Here is a 13,593-nt window from a genome sequence, read left to right on the forward strand (position 1 = left end):
AAATGCCTCTCGACACTGCCTTAAAGGAGGAGAGGGCTAGCTCAGCACTGCGGGCGGCACTGACCAACAGCTCCTCTGCACGGAAGCGGCTTCCTACGCAAACTGTATCACTCCCATTCTAACCCAAAGCAAGAGGGGACATTTTGAATAACGTTTTGAATGCTGACTGGTCGCAGACTGCATCCCCAAGGTTAATACTGAGCACCTTGATTTAACAAAGAACCCAAACGGCTGCAGGGGGCACAGCTCTGCGTCAAACACCCGCCTGCAGATCACAGCTTCCATTTCCAAGGTCTAGCTGTTAAACAAGTGGTGCAGTCTGCACTCTGCTTGCCTTAGAAATCCTTCACACTCCACCTCTATTCTGCCGCAGCAGCACCAACACTTGCAGTAAGCCCTGAATAAAATATAACCAAACATGATGCCACTCACATGCGATCAGCAGAGTCTCCTGGTTTTTGGTTTCTGACGACAGGCAGTTACCAAACGCTGCCCAGGCCAGGAATGCTGTATACACTGTAGTACGTACACACCACAGCCCGGGATACGCCAGAGTGTATATACTACACAATGCTGTATATGCTATTATATAACCTCTTCAAGACTACGCTAAATAAATTTTTACAAAAAACCCCCCACCATCTACACCTTGTCTTTGTTGTAGAAATTGTTTCATCCCATTTCCTGATTTTTGGAGAGGGAGGGTATGATTTTTTTTCCTCATCTGTCACACAGCCCCACTAACCCGTTGCTTCTTGGGCCCAGTCTGTCCACACGGAGCACAGCCCTGCTCCTCTCTATTACAAGGAGCCGATTATTCCTAGAAAGATTTCTAGGCCCTCAGCTAAGCAGGGTGGCCATTGAGGTAACACGTTTCCCTTCTCTCCATCCGTGTAATGGACTGGAGGAGTGCTGTAAGGGCAAATCAGAGGAATGCACCAACCTGATGATGGGGCTTTGTACATTCAGGTGGGGAAGGACAGAATAGATAGGGTGCAAAAGCTGCTGCCTCCTCCTGCTGTCTGCGAGGAACCTGGGCTCCACCTGCACTACTTACGCACGAGACGGGATCTTACTTTATCTCAAGTCTGAAGAACAATGCTGTTACTCCTCTCTCTCCCTCCAATGTTCCTATTACAAGCAACAAAGGAAAGTTATTCTTGCTGCAGTAACTAAAGTATAAAAGAAAGTCATAGTAATATTTGGCATTTTTAATTTAGGTTTGTTTTATTTAACTTTAATGTTAATTCCATGCTGTGTTTCAGTAAGAACAATACAGATTCTGTATCTGTGGCTCCAGTCAGATATCCAGTAGTACAAATTAGCTTCAAGTTACACATACTGAACAAAAGAGGTTGAGCGAGCGAAGGGAGATGGGGAAAGGGGAGGGAGAAAGAAAAAATATTGAACACGCATGCAGGCTTATCAATGCCACCTTCAATGCTAACCTGCTTTGAGGAAAAGTAAAGAACAGGCAAGAATGAGCAGCCACGGATTGTTGAACTGTTACCAGCACCATGATTTTCAGCAACATTTCAGCAGTTTGGAAACCTCTGGTTTTATACAGTAAACCCACTACAATATACGTCCCAATGCAACCTGTAACTTCAAGCTAAACATCCAATTAAGTTTAAACATTGGTATAAAATTCAATTAACAGTTATAAAAAAAAGAAAAAAGCCACCACATGCGCACTACCTTGCCATAACAAATCTCTCCCCTACAAGTCTAACGGCCTTCAGGTGTAACATCCACTTCTAAGGGCAGTCTGGCCACAGCTGGCAGGAGACAATACAGTAATGCTGAAAGAGCCTTTACGCAGTCCTGTTAGTGTCTTAAAGAACCTAAAAGCTGGCACCAGTAAAATCCACAGAAATTCACTCTTGCCTTTAAGAACTTTTAAACTGTGTAAAAAAAATAAAAATAAAGAAACCCAACAGGGCAGGAACCTAAATTCTGAGACCCAATGTAAAAGTCAGATTTGGTGGTTCTCAGAGTGACACTGAGGGTTTTTGTGGGGAAGGGGAAGGGTGGTCAGAGATGGGTTCTCTTGTTGGCCTTTGTGTCTCACTGGTTTTCATCTTCCACATCCTGCAGCGCTTCTTTATTCTGTTCTTCACCTAGAAAAATGTTTAAAAGGAAGGAAGACGTTAACATTTAAAGATGAGACCTGCAGAACGGCTTAACAAGCACCTAGAGATTAATAGTTTCATGCAAGTACACACGCTCCCTCACACACTTGCATAAATGCCACACCCACACCAGTAACACAGCCAACTGGAGTGAAGCGTTTCCATGGAAATTAAGCCTTGTAATCACCTCATCACATTTCACACACAACTGCAGCACAGGCTATTAGAAGATGTACTCTGTCGTAAGGACAAACAACAAACCACGGTTTCTGAGAACAGACTGCCCATGTGATGGGTCCTGTTGATCAAGAGATGAACAGCCAAGACAAAAATCATCAGAATGGCTGTAGATCAACGTCCTTACATCAGAAAATACCTTCCCAAAAGCCTCATCTCTACTCCAGAGTGCTCTAAGGACATTTAAATTTGACCAAACCAGTTTTTAGAAATTAAACTTTTTTCTGCCCAAGTCCACTCAAGTTTCAACAACAGCGAAGTACTGCAGTCAATTTTATGGCATGTATTATTAAAGGCACCAAAAGAAGAAAAAATGTCCCTACTTCAAGTCTAAAATGACAAGAAACCCTATGCTTGAGGTTATTAAAGGAAAACATTTTGTGGAAATTAATTTCTCTTCAGTAACAGCCAGTTTGGACCTAACCAACCAGGCTGCGCCATGCAGGGAAATGAAGTCCAGCCACAAGGACTCCTGGGGGAAGTGACTGGTTACACTTCAGCTGCCCCAGGGCGAGACGCTCGCCATGCCTTCTGCACATCTCTGCCTGATTGCTACTGCAACAGGAAAAAGTTCAGTGTACATCAGCTAGTACAGTAACACATGCACGATTAAGTTAATTGATACAAGAAACTGAAGAAAATATTTCCTTTACTTATCCTTAACCATGTAAGATGGTACTCTCTTTAAGGGCAATAATAAAAAAGCCACCCATTCAAAAATTAATTTGCAATAAAATCCAATTAAATGAGACTAATGACTTTCAGCATATAATCAGAATGCCTGCTCAGAGCATGTCCAGATTCAGCCTGCTCAGAGCATGTCCAGATTCAGAATTATCACCAGGTACAATACAAGGTAGACTTTGGAAGAGGTGGCCTAGGAACACAAGACATTGGACATCCAACAACAATAAAACTGACATTTAAAATTACACAACACACCATTTAAGAGATGAGAGCAGAGGCCCTAACCCAGGAAGATGATTAAAAGAAGATCTGAGCATGCTCTAGCCAATACACTTAAGCAAATACTCCTGTAACAGGCGATTGTGAAAGTACTTTTCATGCCCAAATATTCTTAATATCCATCCAGGGATGCAGCTCAATTCCCAAACATGTCAGTTACTCTGGATCTCAGACAAGCACATTGGACCTGGGGAGGGGTAACAGGTCAAACTGGTAGAACATTGCTTAGTCCTGGAATGGAGTCAAGGGTACAAGCAATTTATCAGCAGCAAGAGTGACAGAGGCAAGCACGATTAGTGATCTGAAGAAAACTGACGCTGAAAAGTTCATTAAGCCATGACAAAGACTTACAAAGTAGAGTTTTTAGGAAATGAACAGTTGGACTTTCCTTTAGGAATCTATACAGCAGGAAAGAAGGGGAAAACAGGAATCATATGAAGACGACATTACAAGTGTGAAAATAAACTCAACAGCTCGTCTATGACATGGTTAAAAAATAAAATAAATGAGATGGAAAAGTGTAGCAGCCAAGTAACACCTGTTTTTAGAAAGTTACTGCCTACAGCCTACACAACTGAAATAAATACAGCAAAAGCTTAATGCAGAAGAACGAGCCTTTGCAAGTCTCCCCACCCCTTAGGAAACTGGTAACTGTGATCATCTTTCTCAGTGCCACTTCTACCCATTTCGGAAACGCACAGTTCTGGGAGCAGCAGTTTTAAATGCACTCAGCATATTAGCATGCTATGAGGAAACAAGAAAACTTAACTTCACACCTACATCTAAATATTATGCATAAAGACTGTATTTTTTGTGGACCTGAAGAACTGTACCAGAATTTTAAGTAGTTCTGCAGTATTTAAAATTTTGTAATTATAATGCTTCTCACATGCATCATAAACTGTAACTAGGATAATCTGAAATACTTCAGGAATAACAAAGAGTATCTATTTTCTGTGCTGTGGAGCTAATTATGAACCAACAAATTTGAATCTAGATGGTGCAAAAAGAAAGAGCCTCTGTAAATAATCTTGTTGAACTTCTATGATATACGAGATATAGAAGACACATTAGTCAGCTAGCATGCAAACAGAGATCGCTCTTAAAAAAATAAAATGAAAGGTCGTATCTTAACTGTGGGAACAAATTTCATTTTCCAATGGAATCACGGCAAGAAAGGCCAGTCTGTACAGATCCATCCAGGATACACACACGTTTCTGTACCACCAGATAATCTTATATCTTGGAAAGCAAGATGTTGTCCCTTGCAAGAGACTTAAGCACTGGGATGGAGGGTAACCTTGGAGCCAAGGCTCCGCACATTTGGTTTTCCCAGTTCTGTCAAAAGCCCAAAGAAATAAGGGCAAAATGTGCCCTGCAACATTCAATACTCATGAAAAACGCAAAGAGCTAGGAGCTATCAAGTAGCAATGCTTCTTTAAAACATACCCTTCAACCCTACACAAAAATAGGTAGCTAGTAAAAAGTTCAGATTCTACAATTGCTTTCAGATGGACACTACAGCAGTAAAGTACAGCAAAGTAACACTGTATCAGCATGCTGCAAGTAATATCTTACAAAAAAAATTAAGACACTAATTTATCTGAAGTTAAGCAGCAATATTGTTTCAAATGTCTGTGCATTTGGAAAGATATGGAAAGTGCTGTAGGGTGAAGTGGTTAGTATGATCGCAGAAAATGTTCCACTAAAATGTCAACAGAAATACTGAGTGACCTGAAAAAAAAAAGGGGGAAGTAGATCATTTGCAGTACTTCCTCCTGCACTGGAAATTCACATTTGGTTGGAAGGACAACCACAGATGAACATGACAAGCCATAAGAAATAAAAGCTGAATTAAATGAAGTCACTGCTTTTAAAATAATCACAGATGACTAAACATTCAGGTGGGGAGAAAAAAAAGTCATGTTACTCATTTCACACCTCCCTCCTTCAAGTAAGAGCTGAAAAGCTTCTCAAAATAAGCTAGTGTCACCCCTTATCAACTTATCCAGGGTTAAGAAAGGACAGAAGTTCGGGAAGGTCAGTTATGAGGAAAGACAGAAATAAACCACCAAACCCAAACCAATCCACATTTCCATGCTCTGTTTCCTGGGCAGAGATCAGGGGACAGCAGCATTTCACAGCAGCGTTTACTTACCATCACCCTGCATGTCTGAAGTCCATAGTGTCAGATTATCACGTAACAACTGCATGATAAGTGTAGAGTCCTTATAGCTTTCTTCACTCAGTGTATCCAGTTCTGCAATAGCATCATCGAAAGCTGCTTTTGCCAACCTATAAGCACAGAATAAATCAGATTTAACGTATGTTGCTAAACAGAATCCAGAGACACTCATGTTAAACCTGTGCCTCCACACCCCTATCTTCTAGTCTGGCTACATGGCATCCATAGCTTCTGTAACAAAATTTTGTATTATGTAGCAGTGTTATTATAACGTTAATCCAAATACCCCCCATCTTCAAAACCAGTCACTTTGTCTGCTTAAGAAGAGTATCTTTTTACTCAAGAATATTGGTTTTATTAAGCATTTCTACATCTTGGGGGAAAACCGATCAAGGTCTGCTAAAAGCTTAAAAATATATTACATAACCTGCAGTGATGGGAACAGAAGACAAATGGTATTTGCTTCAGTCCTGACTTTTATGCTCATGTGAGCTGAACCCCCCCCAGATACATGAGCTGCTGTGATTCTATGCACGCTCAGAGTTCACAGAAATCAGCATTGTGACCCCTCTTACCTTGTATAACAGCACAGCAAGAGAGGCACATTAGATCACCTCATGCTTTTTGTGGCATGAGGGCATGCACAGAGTTAACATGGCAAGTTGTTAAATTGCCATTAGCTGATCAGTCCAAGGTGATCACTATGCTTCTCATACATGACCTACTCCAAGAAAAATAAATGAGTTTGGTCTCAAAGCTGAGAGCCTTTCCAATTAATTGGCTTCAAACAGAGCAAGTCATCAAGTATTAGCAGGAAGAAAGCCAGCCTAGCATTCCCGTGGAGGAAAAGCTGTTACTCAAGTAGCAACTACTTTGGCTTGTTTGGTATTCACATAAAATTGCCCCATCTTCCCAGTCACTACCTACCTGCAGGCACGATCAGGAGAATTAAGAATTTCGTAGTAGAATACAGAGAAGTTGAGCGCAAGTCCTAAGCGGATAGGATGTGTTGGCGGGAGTTCTGTCATTGCAATATCACTAGCAGCTTTATAAGCCACCAAGCTATTCTCTGCAGCCTCCTTCCTGTCATTTCCTGTGGCAAACTCAGCCAGATACCTATGATAGTCCCCCTTCCTGAAAACAGAGTAAGAAGTCAGTAGTCCTTATTTCCCCAGCAGCCACTAAATTAACAGCTTAGTTCTGAAACTGATGTTTCTATGTTCACACACAAAGGACACTGCTGATGAATTACTGTCTAGACAGCAGTGCAGTAGTACTTGAGGGAATTTTAAACCATCAGGCAGGAAAACCCATTTGGGTTCAGTTATTTTCTTGCGTTAGTACATGAAATCATAGCATTCCCTTCTCCATTACCAAGCTGCGTCTCTGTACAGCCACATCTCATCCGAACTACGGAAGTTTTTGATCTGAAGGAGGGAGATAATTCAACTAGAGGGGAAAACACTCTGACCATTTCATGATTTAAACTATGCTTCAGAAAGTACAAAAAAGGCATCAAACTACTGACTACAGCACCACACTCCAAGGCCAAGCTTCATTTGATGATTTTGAAGTTGACACAACATGACAGTTATCCATCTGCCTAATTTTCTTCTCTTTATGATGAGCGTACAGCTCATGCAAGAAAACAGGGAAGCAGGGATGTGATCTCATACATTATTACCTCAATTAAAGAAAATGGTTGTTTCTTACATCTAAGAAACACAACAGCTTATGGTAAGTTCTCATGACCTTATTCCAGACAACAACATTTATCTGAAATCACATGATCGGGACACCAACACCTCACAGGCAGCCAAAAGGGGACACTGGTTAGATGACTAAATTTCCCTCTTTCCAGAAGTCGCTGCGGTTGAGTGGGCAGAAAGCACTCATATAGCTACTTTATTTCTGTACCTAGTTCAGATACAGTAAGAGGTCCTTGCCCCACAAGAAGATACTTACATTTTGTAATAGAAAACCTTGGACTCGCCAGTGTTAGCTGCTGGAATGAGGTGTTTGTCCAGTACATCCAGAATGTCACAACAGATTAACTTCAGTTCAGTCTCAACCTAAAAAAAAAAAAAAACACAAAACAAAAAGAGGAGGCAAGGTTAGCACGTAAGACTAAAAGCTATTTCAAAAATATCCAAGTCAACACCATAAAAATCCAAGGAGGGGGAGGACAGAAGAAAAAAACCAACAAGTTCAGGTGCTCCACAGGTGCATTAAGCCAAACAGTTCTGCATCATTAGCTGGCACAGGCAAGAGGCAAGGACTGATGTATGGTGAAATGTATAACTGAATAATGGAATTATAAATCCCCTGGAAGGTATCTTGCTAGATGGTTGTCTTTCTCAGGATATAATTCCTTACTGCAAGGCTTGCACAACCCCTAATTCCTTAAGTTTTTGTAATCAAAAACTTGCCTAAAACTGTCAACAGTAAAGGGGACAATTTAAAGGTAATTAATGCAAATCACCTAAACTACATTCCACCCCAGAGTTAAATGACACTTTCAGAAAAAGTTTCTAGTAACTACCTGGGAGGCAAAGGTCTAACAGAAGAGCCTTAACACAAAACTCATGGAGTATCAGAACAGAATAAAGATGTGCCACACAAACAAAAAGGTCAGATACAAGAGGAAGAACTCCAGAAGACACAAACTTCAGAAGCAGGCAAAAAAAGCAAAGCACAACAATTCAGAGAAAAAGCAAAAATCATCAACAGTAACAGTGAGATCTGTGGCCAAAGAAAACCAATATGCAAAGCCTTATTTAAAAACAGATATTGGATTTTAATGGCCAAAGTTGAAAGCACGGTCATGTAACCTTCATTTTTTCTAATTTAGAATACAAAACAAGGTCTACAAGGTTAGGTTTTACCACAGAAAGTTTCACGCCTGAAAGCAAAGAAACTGAGCTTAGCCAAAAAAGCTAAAAACTGTCTTTTGACATCAACATTGCCAAACCCAGACTTGCTCTCAGCATCCCATGTCATTCACAGGAGGAGTGTCTGGTTAAGTCCAGACAGTAACCTACTGCTGCTTTCGTGATTTCGCAGTAAAATCTTCCATGATTTAGCAGTTAACCTTCATAGCTACACCTGAGGACAACTCTGGCTCATGCTGCTTTTATGATTATAAAGCAGAGGTTTTCAAGCAGAGGCATCAACATTAGTTACAAGAAACTACCAGTAACTGCATCACAAGAGCAGCCCCACTCAGTCCACCATCCATCCCTTCCTATCCTCCCACCCACAGAGTTTTCCTTCCTTTAGGCTTTTTTATTGACATGTAATATTTTTATCACCAGATAGCTTCCAAACTATGAGGGTTTGTAACCACATCTATCCTCAAAACAGATCCAAAATAAATGCTAAACTGCCACATAGATACACATACCAATTTGTAGAAAATGACTTAACAGATTTGCAGTTTTCTTTTAGGAAATTAATCTACAGCAGATTTCATATATAAACAATGTCAGAATGCCCTAACATTCAGAGGAAGGGTTAGATGCTATACTTAAAGTTATGCGACAAATGCTTAAGGAAGTTGCTGAAATACGGTCACTTGAGAAGAATCTACTTCATATATTCTTGGGCTACAAAAGCTATAAAACCTTTGGCCAGCAGTCAGTTTCTGCAAACTTCTTTCCTCTTGATCCTCTTTTTCAATGACTTCTTTTGCAGAGAGATCTTCATCAAAACTGCAAAGAATTAAATCAGTTTCTAATCCTCTTTTGATAAATAACCATACATGTACAAACTTCTATTTCATCGCAGACAGAGCTTTTTCAGCTTTGCTTAAAGGATCAGTCACACAAGTTACCAGAGATCAACCGCTCTCCAGGGCAATACAAGTGTCCTGACCAAGCTTAGTTTAAAAAAAAAAAATAATACAAATTGAGCTGATGAAGAACAAAACAAAACAAAAAACCCACCGAAACCCTAAAAGGTCTTGTACAAAAAGGATCTGTTCTAAACAGAGCATTCAGAAAAGGTAGGTTTTGGGTTTATCACTATTCCAGCTCCAAATAGGACACATGGTACTACAGGCTCTGAGTGGCAAGGAAAGACTGCTCACCCGGATGGGTGTGTACAAGTCCCCAGAACCCACCCTGCCTCTCTTTATTGTAGTGGCAGTGCTGGCTTAATCAGATTCCACACTGTGTTCTTAGCTCTGCCGATACAAAAGCTTGTGAACCACCTGGTGATCTAAATAAGGAAACTTATTAGAAGCAACCAAGGGAAGGGTAGACTGTACTAGTTCTTTGACCTGTTTTAATATGGAGCCCCCAAAATAGCTGCACCTCACAACTGAGATGCAACACGAACTAGAACAGTAGAAAACAGTTGCTAAAGCCTGTAACCTACCTCCCACCCCTGCCAAAACAAACATAGCACCCACATTTATGCCAATTCATAGCCTAACCTTTCCAAGGAGCGGGGAAGGAGAAGAGAGCCCTGCAGCTGCCCCAGCATACAACCCAGGTTGTCAGGCAGAGCACTAGAAACACATTCTCATACACCACAAATACAGACCAGTAAGAGGAAGGTGAATACCTGTCCTCTGCTATTAGGGAAGGGATTTGGTTTCACTGCAAGGAAGTGAACTGCATTACGCATAGACATACACCACTTCATCCCCTCAAGGGCAAAGAACACAAGCTTCAGTGTGTTCGCTACAGAGATGGAAGTCAGATGAGAAAGCCAGGGGCTCTACGTTTGTCTATCCAAATGGCCACAGGACCCAGAAAAGCAGCCTGGCTACAAAGGAAGTTAAGTGGCATTTTCCCCCGTGGCTAAATATGTGTTTTGTATCTTAAGTGGCTTGGAAGACACCAGGCTGTGCATGTATCCATCATCTCTCAATGGTGCCTAGTGTATGCCTGCGACCAAACCAGCCCGGCCCTACTCTGACAACACCATCATACCTTGAGTTCTGTCCCAAGTCATCCTGGCTAGTAGCTCAAACCCCAAACATTTTTAAGAGCCATGTGCTAAATTATAACAAATACTGATGTAGACCAAAACCAAATAATTACTTTGACACAAACTACACCTCCCATTTCAACTCAAGAAGCACTCTACAGCTGAACAAGGTCATAGCTGGTGCTGGTGGTAGGTGAGAGATGTGTTTTTCTAGAGATGCAGGTTCTCCTGCACTCCCCACTGCTTTAAACTCGGCCTGTCAGTCTCCAGACAAGTGTTTTAGGTTTTTTCTTCTTCAGAGCCTTTCAAGCCTGGGAAGGGTCTCCCAACAACACTGAACTTACTCTGAAAAATGCTACATTAGTGGGTATTTGTTTACAAGGTAAGCGTAATAACCAGAACTCTGCTGAGCCTGCACTGGACCTTACCTCCTCAGAGGAACACTGCGCGTGACAGCAAGGCAGCCATGCTACTGTTGCAGCAGTGACCATGAGAAGCACCATCCAAACCCCTGCAATATGTTTTTCAGGCCCTTACTGCTCCCATGCCATCTTGCCAAACCCATTAACACTCTCCTAGCAAATGCTAACTCATATTAAGTCTCTCAGCAGCTACAACCAGGATCTGGTCTTCATCTGTAGATCACACCTAAAAGCCTCTTGGAAAACTCAGCCTAGAACTGAGCAGACACATCTGGTCTTTCTCCAGCACAGAACCACATTACAGCTCTCCACAGCACTCTTCCACCTAAAGTAACTGGGACAGCTCTTCCCTTTAAGGATGTAATGGCTGATGACACTGGTGGCAGGGCATTGCAGTTCCTGTGGCCTCTCTCTCTCGATAGATACCTTCAAACACTACATACATATATTTCTTGCACACCAGTCTGTTCTGCGTGGTATTTGCTGTGTTTATAGAGAGATGCAGAACAATGCCTTTTTTACAGTCCTTTCAAAGAACAAGGAAAAGTCTTTTCACTATTAAAGGATCTCCTGCAGAAGACAATAACTGCCCACAAAACGTTGTGCAAAAACCCCTGGAAGCACACAGTATAAGACAAATTTAAATAATCATCAGATAGCTATCGTCTTATTGTATACGTTCTGTTAGAAAGATTTGAGACACTCATCTAGAAATGGTATTTGGGACTGTATGTAACTGGCAGAGCCTCATCCTGCCAGCATGCCAGCATAAAATTAGAAACTCACAACTTTAACAATTCCATGGAGCAACAGAAACCCTGTGAGTCAACAGAAAGTAGTCCAGAGCCATTCCTGAGAAAAGATTTCCAAGCCAACATCATTTCCATCAGTGGTATACGAATCAGTGCCAGGTGATATAACAGACTCCACTGTTTCCCTCCAATGAAGATCTGAACCATGTGGAGGCACTTGTCATCAAATAATGGAGATTAAGTCTCCGCAGAAATGTGTGGGATTTAAATAGTATGGGAGCATGCCTGCTTCATGCTAAACCATCATTTAAGGAAGAGGGGAGGGGGAAACAACAACTCACTGTTCTAACAGCTGAAGGTTTCATTAGCCCTTACAGATTAAAGTCAAAGCTTGCTCCAAGTTCTCCATTTTAGGTAAAGCTGCACAGACTGACTAGACTCAGCATGAAGTTATGTGGATCAATTCTTCCCTCTCTCAAGAGAGGCCCTAGCGGTTATTACAAATGCAAGCTTCACAGCTGAGATGACCATGACATCTTAGCATCCCCCATCCCCAGAACATGGAGTACTTAATCTCAAATTGATTGCTTTAACTGCTATCCGTGTAACTGACCAGCTGAGCGACAAAAAAAATTAAAAATCTCCATTTTAAGAACTAGATGCTGTCAGAGAAACCATACTATCTCAGCACACATTTCAACACAGGCATAGCTGCCTGAGCTAATAATAGGTCTGCCAGTTCAATTGTACAAGACTAACTAGGCAACTATTCTTCACTGTCTCCCAGCTGCTAAGCACTTAAGTTTACAGCAACTCCGGCCAAGTTTTCATCTGGGGGAAAAAGTAACAAAACAAGGGCAATGTACATTGAATGCAGCTATCACAGTGATAGAAGACAAGGTAAAGTAGTCAAAGAAAGCAGCCCTTTGGCTTTTACACTGCCTGTCTTTATGCCAGAATCAACACTGAAGATCCTTCCCCACTGGCATTTCAACTAACAGTGTTATTCTGAACTCTGTAGGACAAACAAAATACTGTCTGTCAAAACATGTCAATACACATGTCAAAGTTTGTATGATCCAAAGCTACTTTTATGTTGATAAAAGCTTAACAGCCAAACACCTCCTTTGACATGGTTAACTTTTCAAAAAAAGTTCCTTGCGGTAAGTCAGGTTGGAGGGGAAAGACTAAGGCCTCCCGAGCATGTGCAACCTCACACTTGAGTAAGTCGGGAAGAAAAAGTCCCAGCACAGTCCAAACGCTTAGAAGATATGTAGGTGCACTGAAGAAAAAGCCCTCCCTTTCTCCTTTGAGTCTGCTGCCCTTTTGAGTGTTTACACAAAAACAACCAACCTCTCCCCTTCACCAAGTATATTTATTCTCCAGATAAGGAACAAACTTCATCCTTTCAAGACTGTCATCTTATTACAGGTCACCACACTGCAGGCAATCTACAATACCAGGGCAGTTTACGGCAAGGGTCACAAAATGGGACCTTAATTAAACGGCATTATGCCACAGCACCAACTACATCTTACCATTTGCCGATATTCCCGAATCATTTTTAATTTGTCTTCTCCACCTTTGTTTTCTTCTTTCTGTTCAATGCTGCTGATTATTCTCCAGGAAGCTCTTCTGGCTCCAATCACGTTTTTATATGCAACAGAAAGCAGGTTTCTTTCTTCCACTGTCAACTCCACATCCATTCCAGCCACTTTCTTCATTGATTCAACCATTTCTAAGAGGAAAAGGTCAGACAATTATTCTCATAGCTAAAGCATCTTTCAAACCGTTCAACAGAAGTTGCACATAATGATAGCTTATGAAAATAGGCTCCCTCCTCCTTTCATACACAGTAATTCCTCGCTTTTATACTGGAGTGTTCCAAACAAATCAATGAGCATGTACACACAGGAAGTATCTGATGTTCTTTTAAATGCATTTGACAAGGGTTCAAAAATAAT

At 41.3% G+C, this 13,593-nt stretch overlaps 1 protein-coding gene across 2 annotated transcripts; it reads right to left on the minus strand.

The window, feature by feature from the left end:
* Positions 1-1,201: 1,201 nt before the first annotated feature.
* YWHAE (tyrosine 3-monooxygenase/tryptophan 5-monooxygenase activation protein, epsilon) lies at positions 1,202-13,365 on the minus strand. 2 transcript variants are annotated; one of them, XM_010075322.1, is made up of 6 exons: positions 13,168-13,365; positions 7,486-7,592; positions 6,448-6,654; positions 5,494-5,630; positions 3,687-3,733; positions 1,202-2,120 (listed from the first exon to the last, which is right to left on the minus strand). In XM_010075322.1, the coding sequence occupies exons 1-5, from the start codon at positions 13,363-13,365 to the stop codon at positions 3,726-3,728; spliced, it is 657 nt and encodes a 218-aa protein (XP_010073624.1). In that variant the 3' UTR covers positions 1,202-2,120; positions 3,687-3,725. The 2 variants fall into 2 exon arrangements, with proteins under 2 accessions (XP_010073624.1, XP_010073623.1); XM_010075321.1 differs by lacking the exon at positions 3,687-3,733.
* Positions 13,366-13,593: the final 228 nt, after the last annotated feature.

The sequence above is a fragment of the Pterocles gutturalis genome, unplaced genomic scaffold (genome assembly GCF_000699245.1).
Source record: "Pterocles gutturalis isolate BGI_N339 unplaced genomic scaffold, ASM69924v1 scaffold18392, whole genome shotgun sequence".
In the NCBI taxonomy this organism is placed as follows: Eukaryota; Metazoa; Chordata; class Aves; order Pterocliformes; family Pteroclidae; genus Pterocles; species Pterocles gutturalis.